The sequence below is a fragment of the Pristiophorus japonicus genome, chromosome 11 (assembly GCF_044704955.1).
Source record: "Pristiophorus japonicus isolate sPriJap1 chromosome 11, sPriJap1.hap1, whole genome shotgun sequence".
Taxonomy (NCBI): domain Eukaryota; kingdom Metazoa; phylum Chordata; class Chondrichthyes; family Pristiophoridae; genus Pristiophorus; species Pristiophorus japonicus.
Window position 1 is genome coordinate 178801351 of NC_091987.1, and position 22843 is coordinate 178824193.

The 22843-nt window shown below is 48.4% G+C and overlaps 1 protein-coding gene across 5 annotated transcripts in view; it reads right to left on the reverse strand.

Annotated features, from left to right (window-relative positions):
- LOC139275886 (microtubule-actin cross-linking factor 1-like) overlaps positions 1–17939 on the reverse strand; it is a 40009-nt gene extending 22070 nt beyond the window's left edge. For 3 of the 5 annotated variants that reach the window (XM_070893103.1, XM_070893100.1, XM_070893105.1), the window contains exons 1-5: positions 17100–17939; positions 15490–15533; positions 12398–12533; positions 8480–8724; positions 213–375 (exon numbers count right to left, since the gene is read on the reverse strand). In XM_070893103.1, the coding sequence (XP_070749204.1) occupies positions 213–375; positions 8480–8724; positions 12398–12533; positions 15490–15533; positions 17100–17276 (765 nt within the window). In that variant the 5' untranslated portion in view covers positions 17277–17939. The remainder of the gene's footprint in view (positions 1–212; positions 376–8479; positions 8725–12397; positions 12534–15489; positions 15534–17099) is intronic. The other 2 variants (XM_070893104.1, XM_070893102.1) reach the window with 2 other exon arrangements.
- Between the last annotated feature and the right edge of the window lie 4904 nt (positions 17940–22843).

Sequence of the window (22843 nt, forward strand, 5' to 3'; positions counted from 1 at the left end):
TACAGGACTGGGGTTGGTACGGAGATACCCACCCACACCGATGGTGTCACTAATTCCACACTTTTGTCTGCCTCGGGTCCCTGGTTTATGGGGTGTTTAGGTCCTCGGTACATGTTGATGGGTTGTGCCGACAAGAAACCTGTGATGGGGAAGTCCCTGAATAAAACCCAGGCTGGCCCTCAGGTGCCTGCTCTTGCAAACAGAATTCTCACCTTCTGGTGACTGAGCTTCTCTATGATCAGAGCCTCACTGTCGCACTGCACCGAGTGAATCCATTCCTGGAACTTGCGAGTCCGAGACACCCAGCCATGCAGCAGGCTGTACGATAATTGATACGATTCATGACAGCTTGCAAAGCTGTTCAATAACTGCAACCTGAAATTCAGAACAGTGCGTTAGAATGAACAGGCCTGGAGTGGTCAGTCAGAGAAGGATCGGATTGGTCAGTCAGAGCGGGGTCAGAGGGGTCAGTCAGAGTGGGGTCAGAGGGGTCAGTCAGAGCGCGGTCAGAGGGGTCAGTCAGAGTGGGGTCGGAGGGGTCAGTCAGAGCGGGGTCGGAGGGGTCAGTCAGAGCGCGGTCAGAGTGGTCAGTCAGAGCGCGGTCAGAGGGGTCAGTAAGAGCGCGGTCAGAGGGGTCAGTCAGAGCGGGGTCGGAGGGGTCAGTCAGAGCGGGGTCAGAGTGGTCAGTCAGAACGCGGTCAGAGGGGTCAGTCAGAGAGCGGTCAGAGGGGTCAGTCAGAGCGCAGTCAGAGTGGTCAGTCAGAGCGGGGTCGGAGGGGTCAGTCAGAGTGGGGTCAGAGTGGTCAGTCAGAGCGGGGCCGGAGGGGTCAGTCAGAGCGTGGTCAGAGGGGTCAGTCAGAGTGGGGTCGGAGGGGTCAGTCAGAGCGGGGTCAGAGTGGTCAGTCAGAGCGGGGTCAGAGGGTCAGTCAGAGTGGGGTCAGAGTGGTCAGTCAGAGCGGGGTCAGAGGGGTCAGTCAGAGTGAGATCAGAGTGGTCAGTCAGAGCGGGGTCAGAGTGGTCAGTCAGAGCAGGGTCGGAGTGGTCAGTCAAAGTGGGGTCAGAGGGGTCAGTCAGAGCGCGGTCAGAGTGGTCAGTCAGAGCTGGGTCAGAGGGGTCAATCAGAGCGGGGTCAGAGTGGTCAGTCAGAGCGGGGTCAGAGGGTCAGTCAGAGCGGGGTCAGAGGGGTCAGTCAGAGCGGGGTCGGAGGGGTCAGTCAGAGTGGGGTCGGAGTGGTCAGTCAAAGTGGGGTCAGAGGGGTCAGTCAGATAAGGGCCAGAGTGGTTCAGTCCCAACAGGACTGGAAGGGTCAATTCTGACTGACAGTTAGGCCACAGCTAGAGTACTGCGTACAGTTCTGGTCACCACATTACAGGAAAGATGCGATTGCACTGGAGAAGGTACAGAGGAGATTTATGAAGATGTTGCCTGGACTGGAAAATTTTAGCTATGAGGAAAGATTGGATAGGCTGGAGTTGTTTTCTTTGGGACAGAGGAGGCTGAGGGGTTGAGGTTAAGGTGTATAAAATTATGAGGGGCCTGAATAGAGTGGATAGGAAGGACCTGTTTCCCTTGGCAAAGGGGCCAACAACCAGGCGGCACAATATAAAGTAATTGGTAGAAGGTTTAGAGGGGATTTGAGGGGAAATTTCTTCACCCAGAGGGTTTTGGGGGTCTGGAACTCACTGCCTGAAAGGGTGGTAGAGGCAGAAACCCTCACCACATTTAAAAAGTACTTGGATGTGCACTTGAAGTGCCGTAACCTGCAGGACTACGGACCAAGAGCTGTAAATTGGGATTACGCTGGACAGCTCTAGGCTGGCCGTCACGGACACGATGGGCCGAATGGCCTCCTTCCACTCTGTAAATTTCTATGATTCTGTGGTCAGTCAGAACAAGCAGGGTCAAAGCAGTCAGTCACAAATCGAGAGCAGTCAGTCATCATTCACACCGAGAGTAATTTGCTCCAGAGTTTACTGTGGATCAATTCATACTGGCTGCTCGAAATCCCAGCCTCACTTCCAGGGTTTAAACGCGATGGAAACCCTTTACGTTGTGTCCTGAAGTGTGCACAATGGCATCACACTGCACCAATTCAGGACAGTCAATTATATTTCCCAGCAACTGAAAGGCGTTTCTGTAAAGTCCTTACTCTACAGCATGAAACCACACGAGCCACATTCCAGGGACAAGGCCACTCTGTCACCTTAACTCTTTATTACAGGACTCCAGAAGTGATGTCCCTGCGTGGGACCTCCCTTTATATACCTGTGTGATTAGGTAAGGAGTGTCTTCCACAAGTTCACCCCTTGTGGTCAAGGTGTGCATCTAAGTTGAGTGTGTACAGTAATACAGTGGTGTTACATTGTAGTTACAAACATGACATCACCTTCCCCGCGCCCCCCCCCCCCCCCCAAAGTCTTACTGGGATCATAGGTTTAGTCTTTCAGGTGGTCTACGCTCCCTCGTGGAGCGCCGCAGTTGGGGCTCTGGTTGTTGGACGTGAGTGACTGTCACCTGTGGTGATTCCGGCCTGTCTGGGCTGACCGCAGGGACTGTGCATTCTTCTGATTGCTCTTGTTGCTCGTTCGCTGGCAGTGTTGTGAGTTCCATCTCGTGGTCTTCTTCAGGTTCCTCCGTGTCAGTACTGAACCTTTTTTTTACTTAGTCCAGATGCTTACGGCATATCTGGCCATTGTTGAGTTTTACCACGATGATCCTATTCCCCACTTTGCCAATTACAGTACCCTCAAGCCATTTGGGCCCCATGGCGTGATTGAGGATGAATACAGGATCATTTATTTCTATACATCTCCCCCTTGAATTACGGTCATGGTACTTGTTTTGTGACTTGCGCTTGCCCTCAACTATGTCGGTCAGGTCTGGGTGGATGAGGGACAACCGAGTTTTGAGTGTCCGTTTCATGAGCAGCTCTGCGGGCGGGACCCCCGTGAGCGAGTGCGGTCGGGATCTATAGGCCAGCAGGAGGCGTGATAGGCGGCATTGTAGGGAGGGTCCTTGAATCCTGAGTATACCTTGTTTAATGATTTGGACTGCCCGTTCCGCCTGGCCATTGGAGGCCAGCTTGAACGGCGCAGTCCTGACGTGGTTGATGCCATTGCCCGACATAAGCTCCTGGAATTCATGGCTCGTGAAACACGGGCCATTATCACTAACCAGGATTTCCGGCAAGCCATGGGCTGCAAAGATCGCACGTAGGCTTTCCACAGTGGTGGATGATGTGCATGAATTCAGAATGATGCACTCGATCCATTTCGAGTACGCATCTATTACAATGAGGAACATCTTCCCCATGAACGGGCCCGCGTAGTCAACGTGAATGCTTGACCATGGCTTGGTGGGCCAGGGCCACGGGCTGAGTGGGTCCTCTCTGGGGGCATTTACCAGCTGGGCACAGGTCGTGTACCTGCGAACACAGTGTTCCAGGTCTGAATCAATTCCGGGCCACCAAACGTGTGACCGGGCAATGGCCTTCATCATCACAATGCCTGGGTACTTGCTGTGGAGTTCCTTGATGAATGCCTCTCTGCCCTTCTGGGGCATGACTACCCAGCTGCCCCATAGTAGGCAGTCGGCTTGGATGGAGAGCTCATCCATCCGCCTGTGGAATGGTCTGACCTCCTCAGGGCATGCTCTGTGTGCGGGCGCCCAATCCCCAGTCAGGACATATTTCTTAATCAGGGATAGGAGGGGATCTCTGTTTGTCCAGATTTTGATCTGGCATGCTGTGATGAGGGAGCCTGCACTGTCAAAGGCATCGACAGCCATGACCATCTCGGCGCTTTGCTCAGCTGCTCCCTCGGTGGTGGCCAGTGGGAGCCTGCTGAGCGCGTCAGCGCAGTTTTCATTGCAGGGCCGGTGCCGGATGGAGTAGTCATAAGCAGTTAGCGTGAGAGCCCATCGCTGTATGCGAGCTGATGCATTGGCATTGATAGCCTTGCTTTCTGACAACAGGGATGTTAATGGCTTGTGGTCCGTCTCTAATTCAAACTTCCTCCCGAAGAGGTACTGATGCATTTTTTTTACACCATAGACACATGCAAGCGCTTCCTTCTCGAACATCCCATAGCCCCGTTCTGCTTGAGAGAGCGACCTGGAGGCATAAGCCACAGGTTGTAGCTGACCCTCAGCATTACGCTGCTGCAACACGCACCCAACCCCATAGGACGATGCATCACATGTCAGAACTAAATGTTTACAGGGGTCGTACAGAGTCAACAACTTGTTTGAACAAAGTAGATTTCATGCCTGATCAAAAGCTCGTTCCTGACAGTCCCTCCAAAACCAATCACAACCCTTACGCAGGAGCACGTGTAGAGGCTCCAACAACGTGTTCAAGTTCGGCAGAAAGTTCCCGAAATAGTTCAACAGTCCCAGGAATGGACGCAGCTCTGATGTGTTGCAGGGCCTGGGTACTCGTCGAATCGCCTCTGTTTTGGATTCGGTGGGCCAAATCCCATCTGCAGCAACCCTCCTGCCCAGAAACCCAACCCCAGGAGCCAAAAACATGCATTTAGACTTCTTGAGTCGCAGGCCTACCCGGTCCAGTCGGCGTAGCAACTCTTCCAGGTTGTGGAGGTGTTCCTCGGTGTCTCGACCCATGATGAGGATGTCGTCCTGGAATACGATCGTTCCCGGAATGGATTTAAGCAGGCTTTCCATGTTACGTTGAAAAATCGCGGCCGTTGATCGAATGCCAAATGGGCGCCTGTTATACGCAAACAGTCCCTTGTGCGTGGTGATGCTGGTCAGTAGTATGGATTCGTTGGCCAGTTCCTGGGTCATATAGGCTGAAGTGAGGTCCAACTTGGTGAACAGCTTGCCGCCTGCCAGCGTGGCGAAAAGGTCCTTCGCTCTTGGGAGCGGGTATTGATCTTGTAGGGACACCCGATTGATGGTGGCCTTGTAGTTGCCACAGATACTGACAGAGCCATCTGCTTTTAGAACGGGAACGATGGGGCTCGATCAGTCGCTGAACTCAACAGGCGAGATGATGCCCTCTCGCAACAGCCGGTCCAATTCGCTCTCGATTTTTTCCCGCATCACATATGGCACCGCTCTGGCTTTGTGGTGCACTGGCCTGGAGTCCGGGGTGATGTGTATCACTACTTTAGTGCCTTTGAAAGTCCCGACGCCCAGTTGGAATAGTGATTCGAATTGTTGTAGGACTTGTGAGCATGAACTTCGCTGCACCGAGGACATTGCGTGAACATCCCCCCAGTTCCAGTTCATCTCTGCTAACCAGCTTCTCCCCAACAGTGCGGGACCATTGCCCGGGACAATCCAGAGTGGCAGCCGGTTCACTAACACATTGTGTGTGACAGCCATCATTGCACTGCCTAGCACCGGAATGATTTCTTTGGTGTAAGTCCGTAATTGTGTCTCAATACGTTCTAATTTGGGTCTACTAGCTTTGAGCGGCCATAGCTTCTCAAATTGCTGTACGCCCATGAGTGACTGGCTGGCCCCAGTGTCTAGCTCCATGCGTACTGGGATACCGTTCAACAAAACCCTCATCATCATTGGTGCTGTTTTGGTGTATGAACTGTGAATATTCGCCGCATGGACCCGCTGAACCTCGGCGTCCATCGATTTGCCCCAAAAGTCATCCTGCCTCAAAGAACCCTCTTCTGGTCCATCCGACTCATATATCAGTCTGGTTGCAGGTATTCTGCACATTCGAGCTAAATGGCCACTGAGATTGCAATTTCTGCAGACTAACTGTTGGAATCTGCAAGATCTAGCTGGGTGTTTCCCCCCACACCTCCAACACGAGTTAACGTTTCCTTTGTTGGGGACAAAGGGACTATGGCCAGGAAATCCGCGATTAATGTCCTTTGACTGCTCTTAAGTACCCTATTAGTGGGTGTCAATGGCCCGATCACAGGCCGCATTGTCCACTGTGATGGTGTGAACATCCGTTCAGCCTGCCATTGTCTCTGTTGAGGTCCTGCTCTGGGGTCATTGCTGCCTGGTAAATGTCGGACTGCATCTGCCTGCCTGTGGGGCTCTGAGTAGCATTGATAATGTTGACTCCCTGATCCATCGCCGCGTTAGAGGCAGAATTGCGCGCGTAAATCATTTTCATCTCTTCCTCTCCCGCCATGAAAGTTTGAGCTAACAACGCCGCCGCTTCCAAGGTCAAGTCCTTGGTCTCAATTAACTTGCGAAAAATCCCAGCATGACCAATACCCTCGATAAAGAAATCCCTTAGCATCTCCCCCCTGCAGGCGTCTGTGAACTTACAGAGGCTGGCCAAACGCCGGAGGTCCGCTACAAAGTCGGGTATGCTCTGTCCTTCACGACGTCGGTGGGTGTAGAATCTGTGTCGAGCCATGTGTATGCTGCTCGCCGGTTTGGGGTGTTCCCTGATTAATTTGCTTAGCTCTTCAAAGGTTTTGTCTGACGGCTTTTTGGGTGCCAGTAAGTCCTTCATGAGCGCATAAGTCTTTGGCCCGCAGCTGGTCAGGAGATGAGCCCGTCGCTTGTCGGCCACTGCATCCCCCAGCCAGTCTTTAGTTACGAAGCTTTGCTGAAGCCTCTCAACAAAATCGTCCCAGTCTTCCCCAACACAGTACCATTCCTCTGTGCTACCAGTGGCCATTCTCGTGGGTCATGAATTCCCGTTTCTCGTCGCCAATGTAAAGTCCTTACTCTACAGCATGAAACCACACGAGGCACATTCCAGGGACAAGGTCATTCTGTGACCTTAACTCTTTATTACAGGACTCCAGAAGTGATGTCCCTACGTGGGACCTCCCTTTATATACCTGTGTGATCAGGAAAGGAGTGTCTCTCACAAGTTCACCCCCTGTGGTCAAGGTGTGCATCTAAGTTGAGTGTATACAGTAATACAGTGGTGTTACATTGTAGTTACATACATGACAGGTTCTGTATCAGCTCAGTGCGGGAAAGACACTGCTACAGAGCTTTATCCTTCATTGTCCATTCTCTCCTGCTTTACTGGTGAACTGCCAGCCTGGCTCTCACTTTGCTCTGCACTTCTGAATCCAAACTGCAGTAGGCCTCGTTTAAACTGTGGTGTGGGGTCTGTGGCTCAGGTGAGAAGTCCTTCGCTTTACCTGGGCATCTTCCGAGCGACCCACTCCAAAGTGGCTGACCTCTCTCTGTTCACACGTGCACTCGAAAACTGACCAGCGCCTACAGTGGTGAACCACAATGAGGGGTCAGCTAAAAGGCCGTAATCTAATCAAGGAGTCCAAATGGTCAGTGTAAAGAAGTAGAAGGGCGAGTTTGAATGATGGGTCGGAGAGGAATTTTCCCAGATTTCTTTCTTCCTAAATTGGCCTGGGTTTTTATCTGTTTTTCACCTCTCCCAGGAGATCACATGGCTCCGGTTGGGGTGGAGTGTAGAAGGTTTCAGTATAAGGGGTGTCGCAGTTGTCACAGTTGCGGTGAGGCGGACTGGTTGGGCTGGGTGCTCTTTGCCTTTCCGCCATTGTTCATAGGTTTAAATGTAACCTTTAAGGCTGCTGACCGAGGGCCGTGCGGCTCTTTGTCGGCTGACACGAACACGATGGGCCAAAATGGCCTCCTTCTGCGCTGTAAATTTCTATGTTTCTAAATAATTCCTGTCCCAGGACATTAATGATCATTCTGTTTGCTACACCATCTCTGAATATTTTCCGGACAGATGCTGTAACTATCTGCCTTCAATATGACTTTTCCTGAACCTTTTAAAGGCAGCTTATCTCCACATACACTAGAACAGGGCCTTTGTTCAACTGGGGAAGACCCTAGGGCGGTATCCCTTTAAGAGTTTAACTCTCTGCCGTCACGAGAGATGTGTAATTTTCACACACTCATGCATTGCACAGGGTTCACTGGACGATTGAGGCAGGTTGGGTTGAGGGTCACCGTCTCCAAGAACATTTTAGGCAAAGTTTCAAGGCCTGGGCTAGCAGCAAGGCAAACTAGATTGGGCCAAGGTTGCCGCAGGAGGTCACCACTCAGGGTCAGATCACAGCCCCTGGTTACTGGACAAAGGCGACAGACCATCGAGAATAAATGAACAAAATGCAAGCACCACAAACCAAAGCTAGAGACAGTGGAAGGAGGGGATAGGAGAGAGAATGTCCTCCATAACACATTCTCTTAACCTGATCTTCCATGCCTTTAGAGTTGAATATTTTTTCTTACTGGAAAGAGTATGTCTCTTAGTGAAAAAGATTTGCATTTATATAGCGCCTTTCATGACCTCAGGCCATTCAAAGCGCTTTACAGCCAATTAAGCACTTCTGAAGCGTAATCATTGTTGTAATGAAGGAAACGTAGCAGCCAATTTGCGCACAGCAAGATACCACCAACAGCAATAAAGCATTTGATGTGTTTTTAGATGTTGGTTGAGAGATAAACGCAAAGTAGCAAAAGGTAAATTGGATACGGAGCAAGAAGAACAAGGAGCCAGACCAGTGCTGGAAAGTGATCCAGAGTAACTCACCTTTCCTCGGTGTATATTTTCATGGACTGAAGCTTGCTGCTCAGGAGCTGAATCCTCCGTCTGTCTCTGGCGGTTACCACGTCGCCCACCTCAGTGTCGCCCTGCTGTGTATTGCCCCCCGGTGAATGCGGAGGGTCCTCAGTGCCCCGGTTTGGGGGAGCCCTGGATCCGCTCTCGGCTGCAGTACACCGATGCCCGAGTCTCTGCAACACGTGATCCACTTGCTTGATCTCTCGATGCAGCTTCTGAAAACAAGGATGATGACAAGGGGTTATCCTCGGTGTCCTCCACCATCTCCAGTGAGCAGGCGTCACGCGAGAGAAATGTCAATGATCAATGGTTACATAGGAGCATGAGTCAGCCATTCAGCCCCTCGAGCCTGCTCTGCCATTCAATCAGATCAAAGCTGATCTGTATCTCAACTTCATTTACCCTCCTTAGCCCCATATCCTTTGCTACCCTTACCCAATAAAAATCTAGCGATCTCAGTCTTGAAAATTTCAACTGATTGCCAGCATCCATCGCCTTTTGGGAGAAGAGTGTTCCAGATGGCTACTACTTTTAGTATGAAGAAATGCTTCCTGATTTCACGCCTCAATGATCTAGCTCTAATTTTGAGATCAAACTTTCTTGTTCTGGATTCCCCCACCAGAGGAAATCGTTTCTCTGTATCTATTCTATCGAATCCTTTTAATATTTTAAACACCTCGCTCAGATCACCTCTCAATTTTCTATACTCGAGGGAATGCAGTCCCCCACCCTCATCCATACCTTTGTTCCCTCTAGACTTGACTACTCCAAAGCATTCCTGGCTGGTCTCCCACATTCTACCCTACGTAAACTTGAGGTTATTCAAAACTCAGCTGCCCGTGTCCTAACTCGCACCAAGTCTCGCTCACCCATCACCCCTGTGCTCGCTGACCTACATTGGCTCCCAGTTAACCAACGTCTCAATTTCAAAATTCTCATCCTTGTTTACAAATCCCTCCATGGCCTCGCCCCTCCCTATCTCAGTAATCTCTTTCAGCTTCACAATCCCTCAAGATGTCTGCGCTCCTCAAATTCTGCCCTCGAGCATCCATGATTATAATCGTTCAACCATGCCTACCGCTGCCTGGGCCCTAAGCTCTGGAACTCCCTGCCTAAATCTCTCTTTCTTCCTTTAAGATGCTCCTTAAAACCTACCTCTTTGACCAAGCTTTTGGTCATTTGCTGTAATTTCTTCTTATGTGGCTCGGTGTATTAAATTGTCTTTTAACACTACTGTGAAGCACCTTGGGACATTTTACTACTTTAAAGACGCTATATAAATAAAAGTTGTTGTTGTTGTGGTGAATCTCAGCAGGTGAGATACTGAGACTCTCAGGGAGAGAGAGGCAGTGGGACCCCTGTCACCTCGGCCTACACTCGTGCACGAGGGGAGCCTGGGTCCCGGTTTCCAGCTGGTTCTCTCTGCTGAAGTGGCAGGAGCCTGAATGGGATAACAGGAAGGCAAATAAAGCCTGAAAAATGATTAACTGACATTAACCTCACATGTTCACTGTGGAGAGTGGCGTCCGGGGAAGAGTTCTCCCTGAGCTTTGCTCGGAACTTAGGACATTGGATGCAGAGTTGTGTTGTGTTGTTTTGTGACCAATCCAGACACAGCACTTATTGTGGCACTTTAGGCCACACCAACTCACTTGCCACAGAGGTGGATAATTATTTGTTTAATTAATTTTTGGGATGTGGGCATTGCAGGCAAGGCCGGCATTGATTGGAGAGTGTCTGTGTCAGTCAGTGAGTTGGAGGTGGGACTTACAACAATAACTGCAGGATTTACAACTGTAATGTATATAATGACTCAAAAGACTTGTTACTGTAAGCTCACTCAGGTGCAATCCTGGTTCAACTTTATTCGCGCCCAAAGTGCACACATGACATGGTACTCGCTCTTATATACCAGGACCCGTGCACACGAGCGTACAGCCCGATGACCTCCAACAGTGGCGCTCCCCGGTATCTAGTGACCCCAAGCATCAATACATAACAACAGCAAGCGGCAAACAGAGTCTACTTAAACAGTCTCTATGAGAATGATGCAGCTCAAACCAATCCCAGTCACCTAGAGCAGTGATTGACGGGGGAATTCGTCAATCATCTTCATTCTGCCCGGGAATAGAGGTGTCAATACAGGCTGCTCATTTATTGACCGTTTAATTTAAATGGAGACAAATTGCAAAGTGTTGCAGTACAGAGGGACCTGGGGTCCTTGTGCATGAAACACAAAAAGTTAGTATACAGGTACATCAAGTAATCAGGAAGGCAAATGGAATGTTGGCCTTTATTGCAAAGGGGATAGAGTATAAAAGCAGAGAAGTCCTCTATAACTGTACAGGGTATTGGTGAGGCCACTCCTGGAGTACTGCGTACAGATTTGGTCTCCAAATTTAAGGAAGGATATACTTGCATTGGAAGCTGTTCAGAGAAGGTTCACTAGGTTGATTCTAGAGATGAAGGGGTTGACTTATGAAGATAGGTTGAGTAAGTTGGGCATATACTCATTGGAGTTCAGAAGAATGAGAGGGCTCGACAAGGTGAATGCAGAGAGGATATTTCCACTCATAGGGGAAACTAAAACTCGGGGACATAGTCTCAGATTAAGGGGCCGCCCATTTAAAACTGAGATGAGGAGAAATTTCTTGTCTCAGAGGGTTGTAAATCTGTGGAATTCTCTGCCCCAGAGAGCTGTGGATGCTGGGTCATTGAATATATTTAAGGCGGACATAGACAGATGGACATATAAGGTAATAAAGGGTTATGGGGAGTGGGCAGGTAAGTGGAGCTGAGCCCATGATCAGATCAGCCATGATCTTATTAAATGGTGGAGCAGGCTCGAGGGGCCAAATGGCCAACTCCTGCTCCTATTTCTTACGTTCTTATGTTCCCAGTTGCCCAACTGACAGGCTCTCTGGGCCACTTCAGAGAACGTTAATGTGAGACTGGAGTCATATATAGGCCCAGCCCAGGTAAGGGCGGAAGGTTTCCTTCTCTAAAGGATATTAGTGAAACAGTTGGGTTTTTACAACAATCTAACAGTTTCATGGTCACTTTTATATCCAGATTTTAAAAAAAACTAAATTCAAATTCTCAGGCGGCCATTATGGGAATCTAAAATACAATCAGGCCCACTGACCCACTGACCGTGTCCAGACCCACTAACCCAGCCCCAGGCCCACTGGCCGGCCCAGGCCCACTGACCGATCCCAGACCCACTGACTGGGCCCTTGTTGTAGGTTTGTATATTGATTTAGCCATCAATAAACTGATGCATTCTGCTTTTAGCTGAAATTACATTTAAAGAACAAACTTGCATTTATATAGCGCCTTTAACGACCACCACATGTCTAAAAGCGGTTTACAGCCAATGAAGTACTTTTGAAGTGTAGTCACTGTTGTAATGTAGGAAATTTGGCAGCCAATTTATACACAGCAAGCTCCTACAAACAGAAATGTGATAATGACCAGATAATCTGTTTTACTGATGTTGATTGAGGGATAAATATTGACCAGAACACCGGGAAGAACTCCCCTGCTCTTCTTCAAAATAGTGTCATGGGATCTTTTACGTTCACTTAAGAGAGCAGACAGGTTTAACATCTTATCCGAAAGACAACACCTTCGACAGTGCAGCACTCCCTCAGCACTGCACTGGAGTATGTGCTCAAGTCCCTGGAGTGGGACTTGAATCCACAACCTTCTGACTCAGAGGCGAGAGCGCTACCCACTGAGCCACGGCTGAAAGTGGAAAGAAAATTAAACAAGCAGATTGGTCAGAATGAACATCAGCCAAAACCTCAACAACAAGCACCTAGTTGCACCGAGACAGTTTTCAGGGTGTTGGGGTAATAGAAGGAAATTCCAAATTCCACTGCTCACCGCAAATATCTTTCTGTATATGGGATTATTACATTGCTCGGCGCTGTCCCCGCTCAGATCGGACTCCAGCAGCATCACCCTCTCCGCAGCAGAGGAAAGTGTTTGGACAGGAGACGCCCTCGTTGCATCAGAGTAACTAGGAAACAGAATGATGATCAGCAATGCAACTGCGCCGAACCAGCTACAAAGAAACGCAGCATCGACGCAAGGTCAAATCTCCCTCCCGCTCCTGTTTCTTCACCCACCGAGCTGTTTAAACTAAACCTGTCCTTTGGGTCTGTAGGAGTGTTCAGTTAATACAGCAATCAAGGCTTTCCATTCTAACCAACCCCTGCTTCTGTTTTCCTGTAATACTCAGAAAAGTGATTTCCTATCATTGTTTGATACTGAATATTTTAAAGAAGAAGCAGAAAATCACAATCTATGAGTGAAAATACTTGTAAAATATCAGGGCTGGCTGCAATAGATTCTGTTTCTTTTCTACCGACTGTCAAATTAAAAAATTAAAACAATACGAGGGATTCTTCAGCAGCACCTCCTGAACTCACGACCTCCCGCACCTCGAAGAACAAGGGCACCCAGTGAAAGTTCTCCTCCAAGCCACACACTATCCCAACTTGGAAATATATCGCCGTTCCTTCATCGTCGCTGGGTCACAATCCTGAAACTCCGTTCCTAACAGCACTGTGGGAGCACCTTCACCACACAGACTGCAGCGGTTCAAGAAGGCAGCTCACCACCACCTTCTCAAGGGCAATTAGGGATGGGCAATAAATGCTGGCCTTGCCAGCGACACCCACATCCGGTGAATGTTTTTTTAAAAATATTACTCCTGCATTCTTGTAGCTTAATCATTTCAACTTTTGTGACGTCACCTTTTTCTCCTCTCCTAAAGGAGTTATCTCCTTATTGCAAGACGGATACGCCAGCTGATCCTTTGTACCTTTCCCAAAGGGCTATTTGTGTGTGACCCTCGACAGTGAGAGGCAGTGCGGTAATCCACTGTGGGAGGCTTCACGGCCCTCACTTGATGTCTAAGTACACAAACATACAGACGGTGCGCTGTACAGCCATCGCAAGAGGGAATAAAAACAGAAAATGCTGGAAATACTATGTGGGTCAGAGAGAGAAACAGAGTTAACATTTCAGGTCGATGACCCTTGGTCAACCTGAGGTGTTAACTCTGTTTCTCTCCCCAACAGATGCTGCCTGACCTGCTGAGTATTTCCAGCATTTTCTGTTATTATTTCAGAGTTCCAGCATCCGCAGTATTTTGTTTTTGTATCACAAGAAGCTGTCGTTTCCCGCTCCAACCAGCAGTAATACTCCACACAACGGTCCCACCTGTACCGACACAGCACAGGCCGAGGATTGAACCCGAGACCATGCAGTTCTAAACATGTCCACAGTTGAGTAGCTGCCATATCCTTCTGTACCACCACTCAACGGCAACAAAGCAGAAAATCCCACCATTGCTGTGTGACATTTTTCTTCATTTTTCTTCAGTGTTTTGATGTTAGACTGGGTTTCTGAATAAACGATTACACAGGCTGCTGGAGAAATATTTATTAACCAGCTCTGTTTCAACTGCAGGTAACTGAAATCTTAATCTGTTATATGTGCAGACTATAGGTATACTCTCTGTGTAGTCACTGTACAGTTGCATAAGATGGAGACTTGTTACCTGATGTACTATCAATAAGGTTTGCACTGTGTATATACTATGCTGGCGCCACTAGATGGTGCAACTTGTGGAGACCGGGGTTTCTGCCCCTGTGGCAGAGGCTGTCCACTAGAGGGCACTGCGGTGGGAGACCTGAGGGTCACCTGCATAGGTGTGCAGGGCCCAGTATAAAAGGCTGCTCACCATGCTTGTGCCTCACTCTGGAGTTACGAATAAAGGGCAAAGGTCACTACAGTTTGAGTACAACACATTGCCTCGTGGAGTCATTCATAAGTGCATTACAGACACAACATAATCCAAGCCTGGAATTTCTTAGAATCACAGAAGCAGACAGTACAGAAGGAGGCCATTCGGCCCATCGTGCCTGTGCCAGCTATTTGAAAGAGCTCTCCAATCATTCCCACTCCCCCTGCTCTTTTCCCAAAGACCAGCAAACTCGATCCTTTTCAAGTGTTTATCCAATTCCTTTACTGTTGAATCTGCTTTCACTGACTATTCACACAGTGAATTCCAGATCACAACTCGCTGCGTAAAAGAATTCTCATCTCCTCCTCTGGTTCTTTTATGCCAATTATCTTATATCCGCATCCTCTGTTTACCGAGCCTCCGGCCAGTGAATCAGTTTCTCTTTATTTACTCTATCAAAACCCCTCGTGATTTTGAACACCTCCATTGAATCTCCGCTAAACCTTCTCTGCTCTGAAGAGAAGAACCCCAGTTTCTCCAGTCTCCCCACATAACTGAAGCTGTTCTGCCTTTGTCAAGATCCATTCTGTTTAAGCAATAACTTGCATTTGTGCAGCACTTTTACCGTGAAAAATCCATCCTAGGGCGCTGCACAGGAGTGGAATCAGACAAAAATAGTCACTGAGCCAAACAAGGAGGGGTGAGCAAAAGCTGGGTCAAACACTGACTGCAGGTTGGAAATACATTGCCGGTCCGTCAGCCTCTATAAAGAGAAAGGGTACACACCCAAAACACCACAGTCTGTCCCCGCCCTTTACACAAGCTATTGAGCCACTGTGCTTTTTCTGTTTTTATTTCACAATTCCTGTCTGTAATGTATGCCCCTGTGAGTATGCTCACAGGTTTCTAGACCTGTTGAGTTGGGAGTGGCTTAGCCAGTCACATGATGTTCACAAGACTCAATAAAACCCCAGCCAGTTGGATTCGTGGGATCCACGGTGGGGCAGGTGGTTGCGAGCCTGGTGGATGAACTGATAATGTGTAGTGTGATTGTTAAATCTTTGCTAATAAACCAACTAGTTCTTAATAGCAATGTGTTGCTATGAATTCTTAAGCAAAGAACCCATGAAGCAAATATATTGCACCGGCATTTTTTGATTTCACCGATCGCAGTTACTGTTTTGATAATGATTTTAGCACAAACCACTTGTTCAATACTCACAGCCCCGCTCCTGTCGTCACATCATTGCCCTCTGGTGTACTCTTCTGGTAGCAAAATAAACGCAGTTCATTGAAAGCAGCCATTTCACACTCACTGCCCCCAAACCCACCCCCACCCATCCAAGGCCAATTTTCTCTCCTCCCTCCTCTCTCAAAGGAGGCTGTTCCAGAGGTGCCTGCAGCCCTCCACTACTTCATCCAAGTGATATCACACATGTGATCCTGACTGTGATGGCCAGGCTATTCAACCATGAGGACAGCACAGCAGAGTCCAATCCTACCCTCACCCCAAGACTTCAGGTGCACATTTGCCAGACCTGGATCAGGAGTGGAATCCCTGCTGGATTTTAATCTCGCTCCCTACCACTGGTCCCTGTCATTTTTTCCCCCCCATGATCATTACCTGGCCGCGCGGCTCATTCGAATCTTTGCGCGTGCGTGGTTATTCCCATTGAACAGCTGGTGAGTGGCCTGCGCTGGACCTCCAGACCTCTGCGCGGTCACACAGCTTAACTGGAACATTGTTCCCTACCCTGGAGACAGTATGGCCATTCGTAAAATTCTTAACCACTCTACAATTCAGATCAGTTAACCGCAAGAGTGGGGAATACAGCTAGGGCTCACCTGTTTCTGAGCAGTGAGTTCTCCCACTGAGCCATCAGGGCAGTGAGCAAAGACCTTTAACAATTCAGATTAGTATTGATAAACAAATGGGTGTAATCTACCCTAGGAGATATCAGAATCCTCCCAGGCTGTTTTGGAGCTCATTGATCAGCACATGTGGCTATTCTATTTATAGAGCTCCTGATCCGCACATGAAATGTTACATGGAACTCGTGTGAGGATTTGCCCGTAGCGTATACCATCATTGAACAAGAGCAAACACCCTTCAACCCGTCCCCAGTCTTGGTCAAGCTCTGCCAAGATTCTTCCTTTACAATACTAGACTCAGCATAAACAGAAACATTAAACAACAACTTGTATTTATATAGCACCTTTAACATAGTGAGATGTCCCAAGGCGCTTCACAGGAGTATTGAGATACAAATTTGACATTGAGCGCATAAGTAGAAATTAGAGCAGGTGCCCAGAAGCTTGGTCAAAGAGGTAGGTTTTAAGGAGTCTTGAAGGGGGAAAGAGAGGCAGAGAGGTGGAGGGGTTCAGGGAAGGAGTTCCAGAGCTTGGGGCCGAGGTAACAGAAGGTATGACCACCAATGGTTGAGCGATTATAATCAGGGATGCTCAAGAGGGCAGAATTAGAGGAGCGCAGACATCTCTGAAGCTGTTGGATTGTCGTTAAAAATCCATCTGGTTCACTAATGTCCTTTAGGGACGGAAACCTGCCGCCCTTACCCGGTCTGGCCTACATGTGACTCCAGTCCCACACTAACTGACCTCTGAAATGGCCCAGCAAGCCACTCAGTTTGGCAATAAATGCCGGCCTTGTCAGCGATGCCCACATGCCGAGAATGAATTTTTAATAAAGGAACCAGTCACAGTGTCCACTGCCCTCTGGAGGGGAAGGGGTGGAGGGAGGGGGGAGGCGGGGAATGTTAGCAATAAACAACTTCAGACTAATTCATTTATCTTTAACATAGAATTGGGTTTTACCTTGTGCCAAGTCCCCACCTTGAAGAGCCAATGGAACAGACTGAAACTCTCGAGGATATCGAAGTAGGTTAGAAGGCTGATGACAGACAGCACACTGAAGGAGACGGTGGACATGCAGAAGTCAGCTACAGTTCCAAATAAACCTTGCTGGGGCACCAGATACCCCAACAGATCCATGGCGAGGGATGAAGAGCTGAGCTGTCACACGGACTGGGAGCGGAACTATCGCACAGACTGGGAGCGGAACTATCGCACAGACTGGGAGGGAACACAGTTCATGTTTCAAAAGCTCGAACTAGTTTTACCCGAGTGTCTTTAACAAAACTATGTTCTTAAGTTTTTTTAAATCTTTGACAGGTCTTCTGTTTAGAACCCCCTATTTTGCCTCTTTCTCTCTGCCCCTCTCCACCTGTACTCTCTCACTCTGGCCTTTCCTACCTCAGTCTCTCACTTTGATCATTTATTTTCCTGCTTCTATCTCTTGTTTTCCTTTCTCTTCTCACCCTTCTACCTGACTGTTTCTCTCTCTCTCTGCTAATTTCTTTCTCCGCCCCTCTTAATTCTCTATTAGACTTTCTCTCCTTGTCCATCTACTTTCCTGTTTCTCTCTGTTGGTTTCTCACACTGTCTCTCAGTATTCCTGGCTCTACAATCTTTCTCTCCGCCTCCTTCAGCTTCTCTCTGCTAGTTTCTCTTGCTGACACTCTGTTTCTCTATGTTAGTCCTGATGTGTGTCTCTCTGCCTCTCCCGAACCGCCTGCTTTGCTCTCTCTCTCTCTCTCAGAGGCTCTCTCACTGCTGGCTCATTCTCTCCGTCTGGCGATCTTGCTCTCTCGGCTTGTGTCAGGGATTCTGGACACATTCCCAGCCTGCCACGCTCATTTATAACCCCAGAGGGCGACTGCTATTCTGCAGTGGTTCAACCTGTGAGACTGGTTTTCAGAAATGCAACTGTCAGAAATGTGACGAGTTAGCAAACATTCCCGCTCCCAAAAACAAACGGGTCAAACAGTGGTCAAACTAAAGTTGACCAGAGGAAATTCATTCAAAATCTTGATCAATTAGTAGTTTTAGAAATGGGTTTGGAAAACTTTGGTGAACTCGAGATTTGTAAACAGAAGTCGAAAATCCCAAATCTTTTTCTGTCCATCTACACCCACATTGTTTACATTCAGCATAACTGGGGAGTACTGAGCTGTGAGTTACATCCTTCCTCTCCTCTTCCTTTTAAATTCCAATTATGCTGGCGTACACCCTCTCTCATGGTGTTGAAATCACTCAAACGATTTTTGCCCTGGAACTGCTCACCTCCCCAGTCTCCCCTTCCTCCTACAAACTCTGGCCCTTTCAGATCCAAGCATGGCATCATCTAACCATTACTTTTTTATTTCTCATATTATCCTTATCCTGCACCATGGGCTTTGGCCCTTCGGTTTCTCTAAACTATTTTTTAAACCGTGATGACCACTCTCAGACCAAGTGCCTGGCAGTATCGGTGGGTACTGCAGCCATTTTCATGTCATCCCAAACTTCAGCAGACAAAACGATTGAGAGCGAGCGCGAAAGCGATAGTGAGTGACAGAAATAAAGTGAGAGAGATAGAGATATAGAGCAAGAGATAAAGAAAGACTTGCATTATTATAGCGCCTTTCACGACCACTAGATGTCTCAAAGCATTTCACAGCCAAGAAAGTACTTTTGGAGTGCAGTTCCTGTCATAATGTAGGAAACGCGGCAGCCAATTTGCGCACAGCAAACAAACAGCAATGTGATAGTGACCAGATAATCTGTTTTTTTGTTACGTTGATTGAGGGATATTGGACAGGATAACTCCCCTGCTCTTCTTCGAAATGGTGCCGTGGGATCTTTTACGTCCACGCCTCACTTTAACATCTCATCCGAAAGACGGCACCTCCGGCAGTGCAGCACTCCCTCAGTACTGCACTGGTGTGTCAGCCTAGATTTATGTACTCAAGTTCGTGGAGTGGGACTTGATAGAGATAAAGTGAGAGATAGATATTCAGGGAGAGATATATATAGATAAAGGACACGAGATAGATGTAGCGAGAAAGAGGGAGATAGAGATATTGACTGGTGACGTTGGTTCTCAGTTAATGTCAGTCAGAATTGCTCTCACTGCATCATCCCATTAACCACTGGTCTCTTATATTACTGACTTACACCCAATTCTCCAGTTTACAAACACCTCAGTCGTAAAGTGAATTGTGGTGCAAGGAAAGGGTGGGTGGGGAGTCTGGTTTGCCGCACGCTCCTTCCGCTGCCTGTCCTTCAGTTCTGCAATGCTCTTGTCGACGAGACTCGAGGTGCGCAGCACCCTCCCGGATGCAGTTCCTCCACTTTGGGCAGTCTTGGGCCAGGGATTCCCAGGTGCCAGTGGGGATGTTGCACATTATCAAGGAGGCTTTGAGGGTGTCCTTGAAACATTTCCTCTGCCCACCTGGTGTTCGCTTGCCATGTCAGAGTTCTGAGCAGAGCGCTTGCTTTGGGAGTCTCGTGTCGGACATATGGCGATGTGGCCTGACCAGCGGAGCTAGTCGAGTGTGGTCAGTGCTTCGATACTGGGGATGTTGGCCTGAGCGAGAACACTGGCGTTGGTGCGTCTATCCTCCCAGTGGATTTGCAGGATCTTGCGTAAGGAGTGCTAGTGGTACTTCGCCAGCGCTTGAGATGTCTGCTGTATATAAGACAAAGGTCTTCCCCAACTTGACCCCGCCACAGAGCACTGCCCCCCGGTCATCAAAATCCATGGCGCGGCCTTGGACAACGTGGACCATTTTCCAGACCTCGGGAGCCTACAAGGGCAGACATCGATGACGAGGGCCAACACAGCCTCCAGTGTGCCAGCGCAGCCTTCGGTTGCCTGAGGAAGAGAGTGTTTGAAGACCAGGACCTCAAATCTGGCACCAAGCTTATGGTCTACAGGGCGGTAGTGATACCTGCCCTCCTATACGGCTCAGAGATATGGACTATATGTATATTTATATAGCGCCTTTAATGTAGCAAAACATCCCAAGGCGTTTCACAGGACCGTTAGCAAACAAAATTTGACACTGAACCACATAAGGAGATATTAGGCCATGTGACCATAAGCTTGGTCAAAGAGATGGTTTTAAGGAGCAACTTAAAGGAAAAAAGAGAGGTAGACAGGGAGGTTTCAGAAAAGAATCCCAGAGCCTAGGGCCCAGCATGCAACAGTCTTCAAAGGAAAACGAGTTTCTGTTCCAGGACACTTTTCATGCTCCCTAAGTACAATTCACAAAGCTATGGCAGCGTAACCAAAACCAACCAACGAGCTGGCACAGGCACGATGGGCTGACTTGCCTTTCTGTGCTGAATGACGCTAACCAGAGATTGGCTCAGGGATAATGTCATTGGTAATCGCTTAAACCAGCCTCCAGACTTGCAGAAGCCACCCTGTAAGTCCTGTGGCGACTGTGAATGTGAAAGTGTGCAAGTTAATAAACCAGGGCTGCAATTTAGGCTTTTTTGTTTTCAGGGCAAAAATGGAGGCGGGGCGGGAAAGTTACCGGCTGGGAATAGTCTGCGCTTTAGTAAGGAAGTTTGGGCGTCTGGGCCCTGCGTAAGGGGGCGCAGCGTGATGGGAGGCGTTGTACACGTTTCGTGATGCAAGGATGGGAAACTCACGAACTAAAGTGCCGGGCCGTGTGCGTTCCGAGAGAGACCTGGGGTGGGGGACCTTACAGAAAAACACAGAAACATTCCCAAAATATTGCCCACGCCACCACAGCATAAACCGCGGGTAAAATTAAAAGAACAAACACTCGCAGTTACCGTCGAAGTACTTTACCTGCCTCTGATCCTCCGACCGCTCTGATCTCCCAGAGGCTTCATTGCGGGCGGACAGATCGGGCAAATGTCCAAAGTACTGCCGGTGTCACAACCAGAGGCGTTGCACGCACAGCACGGCTCTCCCGGCGGTGCTGCTCAGCGGAGCACAAAAAGGCCCAGAAAATCCAGCCCCTTATACTATATTCATGCTTCATCATAGTTGCAGTAAAGGCACTAGAACGTGCCACTTTCTTTGTGAAAGGATTCTTTTTTTTTTCCCTCTGCTTGTTGAAAGTGAGTAATGTTAGTGTTGAGAAATGGAACATTATTTTCCAATCAGTGTCAGCATCAAGCACTCCCCGGTCAGGTATTGCGAGTTAAGCTCAGGGTGAAACTCCTGATTAATTACCACATCAATGTGGCTCAACTCCCAATCTCACCACACCCGTGAGGCACATCCATTTCACACCAAGCCCTACTCCAGCTGATATTGTTCACAATATAATAAAGAATGCATTTATCTAAAAATAACAACCATAGAATTATTTCTCCTGTTGTCTTTCTCAGTTGTACAGCTAATTTAGTGCCCATTATGGGGCTGTTTTGTGCTCTGGACCCACCCCCATTATAAGAACTTAAAAATTGGAGCAGGAGTCAGCCCTAGGGCCCCTCGAGCCTTCTCCACCATTCAATAAGATCACCTCACAGCTCCCCGCTGGAGTGGAACTAAACTACAGAACCAGTGGGAACCTGTTCAATCTTCGCCGTCTCCAGGCCAGGTCCAAGACCGTCCCAACCTCTGTCTGCATACATACAGAGGCTGACCTCCAGGACATAGTCGACGTATTTACTGAGGCTTACGAAAGCATGGGCTTTACGCTAAACATCCGTAAGATAAAGGTCGTCCACCAGCCTGTCTTCGCCGCAAAGCTCTGCCCCCAGTTATCAAGATCCACGGCGCGGCCCTGGACAACGTGGACCATTTCCTATATTTCTGGAGCCTCCTATCAACAAGAGCAGGCATCGACGACGAGATTCATCGACGAGATCATCGACCTCAACTCCACTTTCCCGCCCGATCTCCATATCCCTTGATTCCCCTAGACTCCAAAAATCTATCTCAGCCTTGAATATATTCAGATACTCAGCATCCACAGTCCTCTGGGGCAGAGAATTCCAAAGATTCACAACCCTTTGAGTGAAGAAATTCCTCCTCATCTCTGTCTTAAATGGCCTACCCCTTATCCTGAGACTGTGCCCTCTAGTTCTAGACACTCCAGCCAGGGGAAACAACCTCTCAGCATCTACCCTGTTACGGCTCAGGAAGCTCCAAATTTATATTATTCTATTTAGGACACTGCCAATGGTTGTGACATTGTTGCATCCGTGCACAAAGTCTGTCAGATATTAGTTTAATAACTGATATTCACTGATTCACATTAATCCTTTATGGACTTGTATATAAAAGGAGTTGATACCATAATTTTTAATGATACCAAACTGGAAGTAATAAGCTGCCTGAAAGAAATGCAGGAGAAAGCAGGACATAAACAGGCGAGGGTAATGGGCAGGTGAGTGGCAGATACAGTTTAATACAGAAAAATGGAAAATTATGCATTTTGGGACCAAGAATGGAAATGATACCTTAAGATAGTATGTAGAGGAGGAGTGAAATTCCACCATAACTTCCACAGACACCTGGGATAAACGGCACAAATAGCTATTTTTCTCAGGTTTTCATGGCTCTTCCGCTGAAGCTATGACAGACAAATGGGAGAATCCCCATTCAATTTCACCCCATTAATTCTTAAAGGTGATTGGCCAGGTCCAGAAACCCACTAATGCAGCACATAGGACTATGGACTTTATTTGGAGAGGGATTGAATAGAAAAGCAAAGAGAGCAAAAAGCAATGGTTAGGCCACATCTAAAACA